The 9898-nt window shown below is 38.1% G+C and overlaps 1 protein-coding gene across 1 annotated transcript in view; it reads left to right on the top strand.

Moving 5' to 3' along the window:
* Positions 1-3664: 3664 nt before the first annotated feature.
* Positions 3665-9898, top strand: part of LOC122825010 (1-phosphatidylinositol 4,5-bisphosphate phosphodiesterase beta-1) — a 129300-nt gene continuing 123066 nt past the window's right edge. The window contains exons 1-2 of the mRNA XM_044106045.1: positions 3665-4059; positions 8689-8766. Coding sequence (XP_043961980.1) covers positions 3961-4059; positions 8689-8766 — 177 coding nt within the window. The 5' untranslated portion in view covers positions 3665-3960. The remainder of the gene's footprint in view (positions 4060-8688; positions 8767-9898) is intronic.

Genomic DNA, 9898 nt, shown 5'->3' with positions numbered 1-9898 from the left:
AAATTGCTAATTGTTTTTACATTTATCATAGATTTTAATCATTCTAACTAAAGAAAAACAGGATAATCTGAATCTAATATGTCAAACAGTGATACGCCATCTCACGATATTCTATAAACACCTCTATGATAGCTATTTAAATATGTATATATAAATTATGCTTTCTGTTAGTTAAATTACTAGTTATCTGCTCAAGAATGAGTGTTTTGTAAAGTCACACAAAAACTGCCCAAACTACATTTTCTCTTCAATCTAAATTAAATAAAATGAAAGTATTCAAGTCGATACAAAAATCAGAACTAATATATTGGAAATTTCTTAGACGTCTTTTGCAATTTTTCTCTTTAGATTTGTTTTGTGTGTGAATGCGGCAGTGGGTTTTAAAGTGTCTCGAAACCTCAAGGCTGAAAAGAAAACGCATCTTCCATATCAATTTTTAATTTTTAATAATTTTCTTCGACATCTGGCTTGTTCTGTCACATTCATTTACTTTCAGGTAATGAAGGGTTGGACTTAACGTAGAAGATTGATTTCAGTAGGGCTGAACTGGCTGCCGTTTCACAGTCAGGCAGTGATTGACCAGAACAGCACACAGGGAGAACAACATACATGACATAAAACGTCATTTTTTTCTCTCTCCTTTTTCAAATAGCAAAAAGAAAAGGAAAAAAAAAACAGTTGATAGTGCAAAGCCTCAAGGACTTTAATGTTTTATTTAAAAAGAGAGTTACAGCCCAAAAAAAGTCCTCAAGGCAGTTAGACTGCCTTGACTCACATAACTTTGAAGAAGTCAGTCATGAAAAAATAAAGATGCTTAGAGCAGTGTGTGGGCACTGAAACAAAAGTCAATGTGCGCTCTGTCTAATGGGGGCAGAGTGACTTCTTCAATTAAGAGGGAGCACGATTTTCTTTCCCTTTAGTGCTGCTACAGAATGAAAAATCATAAGGATGCCAAGCTCTGCTAAGAAAATACTTAAAATATCTCAAAATGTTTTGTACATGGTAATGCTTTTCTCAGTTAAATGTAATTCTAGTGGGGCTGCTGACCTCAAATTCACAACAGATATTGGTAACAACCCCAAGCATTCAACACATGCAAAGAAATATCAAATAAGTTTAACATGAATGTGTAATAAAGTGTAATAAAATGAAATGATCCTTGGAATAGGTGTTGAAAAGGGACACTAAAGAGGCATAGAAGAAAGCCAAAATTTATGTTTGCATTTAATAAGAAAACCTATATAATTGATAGTGTTATAAACATAACACTATCAATAAAGGCCGAACTAATGCAATAGGTATATTGCTCTAATTATAAATATAAGTGGAAAGAAAAGTAATTTCACTATAAGTCATGCAGGACCAATACTCCTTGTAAGTGTTTTGGCAAATTTATGAGAAGAATTGAAGATCAGAGAGGACCGAAGATAAATATCTGAAGACAATATGTGTGGAGAAACTGGGCAAGAATCACCCACGGGCGACAGTATTTCTCTTACTAATGATTAAGTACATTTAAGAAAGCATGTTCATGACATGGCCCACATAATCAAGGGTAAGACTTCTGCCTTCATAGTTATCAAGGAGACGGTTGACAACTGACACAAAACCACAAAGGGTTACGGCAATGAAGCTGGTAGTTCACAGCAATCTGTTTTAAAGCATATTAATGAACGTTCATGATGCCCAAGGTACCAGTGTCTGATTTAATGACCATGATACCACTGTGCTTTGGTAGACTTTAATCTGTCCTTATGTAAATTCCAGAGACCACAATGCATGATGCACATTGGATTTAAGTGTCATAAAGATTTCTTTTTTTGTTGTACTATTAAATTTATAGATTGTGTGTCAGGGCTCTTTGAATCACTATAATTAATTTCAGAGAGCTGGCTGATTAGTTTGTCTGATGAGCTCAATTAAAGGAAATCTACTGAAGAAGGATGTTCCACATTATTAAACAGGCCACAGGTTTCAAGTAATATGGGAAAGAGAAAGGATCTCTGCTGACAAAAATCATCAGATAGTGTAGTGCTGTATGACAAGGTATGAAAACATTAGATATTTAACGAAAACTGAAGCGTTATACTGTGAAGAGATTTGAGGTTGATTCAGAACAAAGATGAGTTTGTACAGATGAAGGCAAAATGAGGAAGGTTTCTGTTAGAGAAATTCATCGTATTAAGAGAGCAGCTGTTAAAATGCAGCAAACAGTTATTTGAAGCTGCTGGAGCCTCCAGAGGCTTGCGGTGCATCAACCTACTATTGGGCCCCATAACCAGAACTCACAAGCAGAAATGGTGGCAGTGGGCCCAGCCGTACATGAAGATTAATTTTCAAACAGAATTGTTCACTGATCAACCCTGGATGGTCCAGATGGACGCAGTAGTGGATTGTTGGTGGACGGCCACCAAGTCCCAACATGGCTGTGACGTCAGCAAGGAGGTGGTGGAGTCATGCTGTGGGCTGAAATCATGTGGAGAGAATCATTGGTCGGCCCCTTCAGAGTCCCTGAAGGTTTGAAAATGACCTCAGCAAAGAATATGGACTTTCTGACTGATCACTTTCTTTCATGGTTCAAAAAGACGAGCCGAACCTTCAGTAGCAAAATCATCTTCATGCTGCAAGGAATACCACTGTGTCATTGGCTGCTATGGGGAGAAACTCATGGTGTGGTCACCATGCTCCTCTGACCTCTGACCTCAACCCTATTGAGAACCTTCAGATTTTCCTCAAGCAGAAGATCTGAGGGTGGGATACAGTTCATATCAAATAGCAGCTCTGGGAAGGTTTTCTGACATCCTGCAGAGAAATTCAAGCAGAAACTTTCCACAAACTCACAAGTTCAATGGATGAAGAATTGAGCTGTGATATCAAAGAAGGTTCTATGTTAACATGTAACTCGTCTGTTAAGATGTTTTTGATTGAAACAGCTTTTGATTTCAGTACATGTGAACACTTATTGCTGCACATTCAAAGAATGTGCAGCAATAAAAAAATACTGTTCTCATGGGGAACTTTGTTCAGTAAAATTTGATTTATACTGTAATAATTCATGACTTGAAAATTATACTGACCATCATTTGCATTGACTATTTAATAAAATCTGAGAAAATATCACTTGCATAACAATTTGGAACACGGTGTAAATAAACCTTTTAAATAGGTGTTTAGTTGATCTGTGACAGAGAAATTGGTTTTTGGGTTTATTAGCTTTCATTGAAACATTTCATTCTATGTGTGATAAATATGTTATATCTGAGTTTGACTTTTTGAATTACTGAAATAAATGACGTTTTCCATGATCTAATTTGTGATGAAGATTTGGCTGGAGGAAAAAATTTAATTTTTCATTTCCCCCTCTACAGTCCTCCTCATAAAAGCATATCCTGCCATTTACCAAAACAGGAAAAAATATTGTTCTTGCTACTATATTATTATTATAGTGTCAGCTTTGTGTGCACCTGCTGCTACTATAACATCTAATTTATCAGCTTGGGGCCAGTGCGCGCGCATCGTACTGCCACGGACACACGGAGGCGCCAGAACACTTAAAGCATCGATCCTATCCTGGTATTGACTTGTAGCTCCAATTTCAAACCAGACGTGAAACTCATTCAGATGCCTCCCTCCTTCTCCGCTGTTCTGTCTCTCTCTGGAGCTCGTTTTTAGCTGCATGTCACTCAGTCGTTCGGTCAGTCAGTCAGTGGCTTCGCTCCGCTGCGCCTGCGCCTGTCTCCCCAGCTCTCCAAAACCGAAACGCGCCACCGCTACCGCCGCCGCCGCCACTGCGGGCATGACATACTACAAACAGTAGTGATAGTGGGCTTCCATCTGCTGGCGTTTTGAGAGGATTTATTTTTTTTTAACAAAAAGGAGAGACGTGGAGACAGAAAAGAACAACAGAGGGAAGAGATACATTTCTGGCCGTGCCGTGCGTCGAGAGGAGTGGATGAGTCAATGGCTGGGGCACAGCCTGGAGTTCATGCGTTGCAGCTCAAGCCAGTGTCCGTGCCGGAGTGCCTCCGAAAGGGCAGCAAATTTATGAAATGGGATGATGTAAGTAATGGATAGACACACTAGCAGTATTTTTCTTTTTAATTATGACGACATCTCTGCATAATTTCTGTTCGCTTTATTTGCATGCACATGGTCCAATGTAACATACACAATCTATAAACGACTCATGCAACAATATAGCGGGTAGATTTATTTGCAGTGGGGACTGCAGTAACAGGGGCTCAGTGCTTTACCTTCATGCTTTAATCTAGGAATGCTGCAAGAATGCAGCACCCTGACTTGCGCTTTGTTTACATCTTAATGCAGAGTATTTGTAGGAGTACACGCGAGTGAGTGCACGTGCCTCTTCCAAAGCTCGTGCTTCAATGAAATTGACATTTCACAGCTTATCTGACTTCTGCTTGTTCACTTTATTTGTATGGGTTTATTTACACATCAGCACTGTGGTTGCTATGAAAAGACTTAAGTTCAGTAAAATTTCAAACCAACACATCTTTCAGTTTGAACGCTGTCCTCTAATAATCTTGAACTGACTTCAGATAAAGCTACCACTCTTCAGATTACGTTGAAGTTAAACGGCTTTCTTATTTTCCTCCATGCTGACATCGAAAGTAGAATTTGAAAGGGACTTTTGTTGTGATCCAGTTACAACCAATTTGAATAACTGTGCTTTTATTTTTCTTTCCTCGAGCTGGGTGCAGACCTGTGTATACTGTGAGGATTTGCATGCCATTATGTATCTTTGAAACACGTTTTTTCCTTTTCCTGGAATATTATTTCCTCTAATAAAAACACCTGGAAATGAGCTTTAAGAGGTGGGGTACTTTAATTATTAGTGAAAGAAATCTGAAATGTGTTTAATTCACAATTCATGTATACTTTATAGTGTCCTTAATAAATGATCTTGCTTTTAATTTATGGCCATCTTGAAATATAAATTCATGAGCCGCTTGGTGAAAATGCACGTTATCTTATTTGACTCCCAGGTGAGCCAAGCACAGCACAGATGGATGATGGTTGCAGAAGTGCGAATACAGTCAGTCCAGACAGCAGTGAGGAAATCGTGCACATTCGCAAACATTTCCTTCTGTCAATCATCAGAGGACTTGTGAAACACTTTCATTTAATTGCCAAAGAGTGGTTATTCCATCAGCTTTGTCTTTGTTGTATAAAGGGGTGTCAAGTGTGAGTCGTTTCCTCAAACAGTCCTGTATGCAACCTTTGGCACATGCAGTTGTATCTCCAGAGCCAAATGCCTGCCAGGCCTTTCCTGTGAAATACAGACATACCCACTGATACTTTCCCTGGGTCATTTCCCACCCAGGTCCTTCCCGTTTCCTCCTTGTGTCATTTCATGGAAAGAATCACTGTGGAATAGGGATCCCAATTAATGAATTGAAAGTGGAGAAGAATTATATTAAATTATTATTTTTTTTCTAATCACAGCTTTGGGTTTGGGGCTTCTTTCCAATTTTCTTCCCCACATGGAATTGTGTAGGTCACAAGAAACCCAATATGGATGTGCCTCTTTCATTTATTGCTTTCCTCTGATGTGGGTTTTATCTATCTATGCTTCTACTTTGCTGAAAATTAAATTTTGTGCTTCTCGCTAGGCGCATGAATGATGTAAAATTTGTTTGTGGTGCAGAAATCACATACAATAATATTATTAACGAACAGTAGCTATGATTTCATGGAAAAGCAGGGAGTATGAGAAACTGAGGTAAACTCCAGTGAAAGACTGTTAGAGAAAGAAAGGACAATCTGATCACCACTAAATGTTTGTAAAAGTCCCACAGAAAGGCAGAGGTTTCAGTCATTTTAAATTTAAGTTGATTTCTAGGTGCACCTGCACTGATAAATAGAGGCTCAGACCAAACCTAATTTATCATTATGATTTTTGGAGAAAAAAAAAATTGTTATATATAGAACTGGATCAGTAAAAAGGTTACTTTGGAATCATCCCCATTTTTTTGTATGATGCACTCTGAAAGAGATCTTATCTGTCTGCACAAGGGACCTTAAAATCCAGTGAAAGTAGCAGGAGATGTCATTAGGAGACAGACCAGAAATGTGCAGAACTCAAATCTCCTCAATAACATTCCCCCTTAGGTAAGCGCTAATGGCACAGATGCTTCGCTAAGACAAATAATGACAGTCTTTCTTGGCAGGGATCAGTGACCTCAGGGTTTTGTCATTCATTCTGCCCTTTGTTTGACAAAAATAAGACCACAGCTCGCTAAGGTTGTCCAGACAAATGACAATAATAAAAAAAAGCTAAAGTAAAAGCAGATGGGAAATGTTCATTCTTGGCTCACCAGAAACAATAGAAATTTGTTGAAAACAAAAGGAATACACAACAGTTGTTTTTTTGTTATTGTTGTTTTTTTCTTTTTTTGAAAAATGAAATGCAATAATACAAACCACCGGACGTTTCTGTGTTTTTTCTTCAGTCCCAAGACAAAATCTTCACTTAGAGCACATAATAGCTTAATGCGTTTGTTATGGTGGCCATGGAGAGTTAAGACATTAAGAAGCTGGTGAAAATGACTGCTCTCACATCATTAGGTTGATTCCCAGAGCTCACAAATCATCCTTCATTCCTTCCACAAACATCAGAACCAATCCATCAAATGCCACATCCTGTCCTACCGCATAAATGCTTGAACTGGTTTAATGGAAATGTGAAAGTTTTTACAAAATGTTGTCGATCCACTTCATTACTAATTAATTTTCTAGGAATCACTGATGTGTTTATTGAGTGCCGGAAATTTATATTCATCTGTAAAAGTGGAGTTGGAGGACCTGAAAGGCAGACAGTGACTTTTATGAAGATTTTATGTAGACTGACACAAATGAGTTTATGGGGAGAATGAAAATCTAAATAGTGATGCTTCTTTTATCCTGATGCCACACAAAAAAACTTGCAGTGCAACAAACTGTCTTCAGAAGTCAGCTAATTACACTTTTTGTTACAAAAATGTAACACTTCACATCCATTTGAGCTTACCATAATAAAATGTCATGGCGACAGCTTCATGTTGTGGAGATGCTTCTTTATAGGGACAGGGAGGCTTGTCAGCATTGATAGAAAGATGGTTGGAGATAAATACAGGACTAAACCTGTTAGAGGCTACACAAGACTGTGCCAAGGGTGAAGTTTTACCTTCATCTGGACCACAGACATAAACGCATAACCGAAGTTAGATGAAAGCATCTTTAAATGTTGTGGCCTATTCAAAGTCCAGACTTCATTGCAGTTGAAAATGCATTTCGTTATAAATATCCGTATAAACAAGAAGTATAAATTTGCACTTTCCTATTTATGATTTTCTTTCACCATTCACAATTTTCTGCTACTCTGTGTTTTTCCATCACCTGCACTTTCAAAGAAATTGGGGTGGTGGATGTAGCGCACCAACAAATGAAAGAGAAAGTATGAACAGGCTTGCATGCCACTTTACTAAACACTAACGTAAAGCAGAGCATTCTGCCATCACCCCATGGTGGCTTTTCTCACTCAGTCAAGCCTACAAAGATTGTGCAATCGTGCGTGCACAACCAAAACTGATACTTACGAGTCTTTATTAGATTTCAAGTGAGTGCTGAGTTGCCATAATTAGCATCCCTGTAGCAAATGCTTCTGATACAACACTTTACCAGTTCTAACTCAGAACATGTCATTCATTCACTTTTCACTCAGTTCTTTTCTTCCTGTATTCGCGTTCCCTCTTACCTCTTCAGTGTCCACATGGATCTTAGCATTGCTCAGTCATGGAGTAAATGTTATTTTTCTACAATGTTTTATTCTGTTGAAGTAATTTTATTTCAACACAATAAAATTGTTATTGTTCTCTGTACCACAGTACAGTTGGATCTGAGGTCTACAATCTCCCAGTCAAATGGTTTCATGATATGTTGAACTTTAAGTGGCCTGGGGTCACACAAATAGATATGCGTAGCACATTCTCACCATTAGTTCGGCCTCCAAATGCTGTGTGAGGGACCTCATTAGTTGCCTCATGAAGACACTTTGAAGATTTTGTTGCTCCGTGCAGCAAATGTGGTTTGATTTCCCGGATATCACAGATATATGTCTGATTGAAGAGGACAATATGCTGCTGTTAAGCTGAACTGCTGCCACAATGCGATGCTGGGGGAAAAAAGGGCAAAGCCTCTTTCTTTTTATAGCCGCATCCAATAATATCTGGTGTTGCCATGTGCGCCTCAGGGTCAAATTGTGTCTGTGAAACATGGGACCGTCTTTATGTAGAAGCTGTGGGAAAGCATTTTCCCTTTGCAAGAAGGGAAAATGGTAACAACAGCTTTAAAACAACCTGCAGCCATGAATGCAGCCGCAGCAATTACACTCACACGCCAGTGAGCTGGTCATTTGTGGCAGTGCCTCTTCATGAATTGAAAAGTACCCTATAAGGAAAGGATTGTGTGTAAACTGCAACATAAACAGTGGTTTTAATGTCATTTCAGACTCTGGAATGCAAATGTTGTTAGAAAAAAAAAAGTATGCTTTGATGCTGACAGGAAAATTAACCGGTTTATCCCAGGGAATATTCCGTCACATGTACTTACGTATAAGCCACAAGATGGATGCAGTGTTACATGGTGACACACTGATTGACTCCAGATGTTTTGTCTTTCTTACTACAGGATTCTACCACTGTGACCCCTGTGACTCTAACAGTTGACCCCAAAGGCTACTTCCTGTACTGGATTGACCAGAACAAGGTAAAACACCAGCTTTTAAGACTGTTGAAGGGATTTTAGTCTGAATCTTGACCTACATGCGTACAAAGCTGCCAGAAAACAACGTTCTTCTATTAGGTTTGTATAACATTTAGTTATTGTTGCAGCAGCATAAACAGTTGTTTTCCGCATTTCTGTTGTGAAATGATCAAAACTTACAATTAGGTTGGAATCTTGTGTGTTTTTTGTGTTATTACTGAAGACTTTGTGTGCTTTGAAGGTTGCGAAGCAAGGACAAACTATCACAGGCATTTGTTACTATGTTAACAATCAGACTACAGGCAAAACTGCAAATGGTGAAGAACAGATTGTAGTTGTTGCAGTTGCTCTTTAAAAAAAAAATCAGACTCACAGGCTTACATTTGAACAAGTGTCATAGTTAAGAAGTAATATAAATATTCATCTGCAGGCTACAGAAATAAGATATCCCTTTGTGCTTAAAAACCATCTATAATGTAGTCTTGCATGATGCAGGCTAAGTCATAGGTGGGATTCATGAGATCATGAGATTCTCACATTATGATAACCAAAGGCAAACATGCCATATTTCTTTATCGCAATAAAACTTCCATCTGAAAAGTGTAAACCTCAGAGTACATTGTGTTTTCATTGCTTTTATTTAAACTATAAAGAAACAAATTACCCTCCTATTGCTGTACTATTTTAACGTAATAATCATTATTGTTTATCAAAACATTGCTGTTGTACAAAGCATTTATTTCTTGCTTTACTATTTTGATTTGTAGGCATAAGAAGGTATATGGACAAACTTCCATTTGAGTTAATTAGGACGGTCTATACCTTTTCATTATTTTAGTCTTTAAAGAGTAACAAGAAGTGGATAATAGCTGGCTAATCAGTTGGTCTAAGCTACCTTAATAAGAGTGATCGATTGTGTTGTTTGTGTCAGTGTTTTTTGCTATGGGAAATCTTTGCAAGCAACTATATTTGTCTTCCAAGTGAGGAAAGAATAGTGCAAGATTCTTTCAGCCATCTGGCTGGCAGTGTGCAGCAACATGTGAGGGAGTGGCAGAAATGTGTTACACAATAATCCACACACTGGTCCTTTTGCACTTCTTGTGGCATCTTATTAAGAAGGACTTAAACCATCACA

Source organism: Gambusia affinis, linkage group LG22 (assembly GCF_019740435.1).
Source record: "Gambusia affinis linkage group LG22, SWU_Gaff_1.0, whole genome shotgun sequence".
Lineage (NCBI taxonomy): Eukaryota > Metazoa > Chordata > Actinopteri > Cyprinodontiformes > Poeciliidae > Gambusia > Gambusia affinis.
The sequence above is the reverse complement of the archived record's forward strand: the minus strand, read 5'-3'. Positions and strand labels throughout refer to the sequence as shown.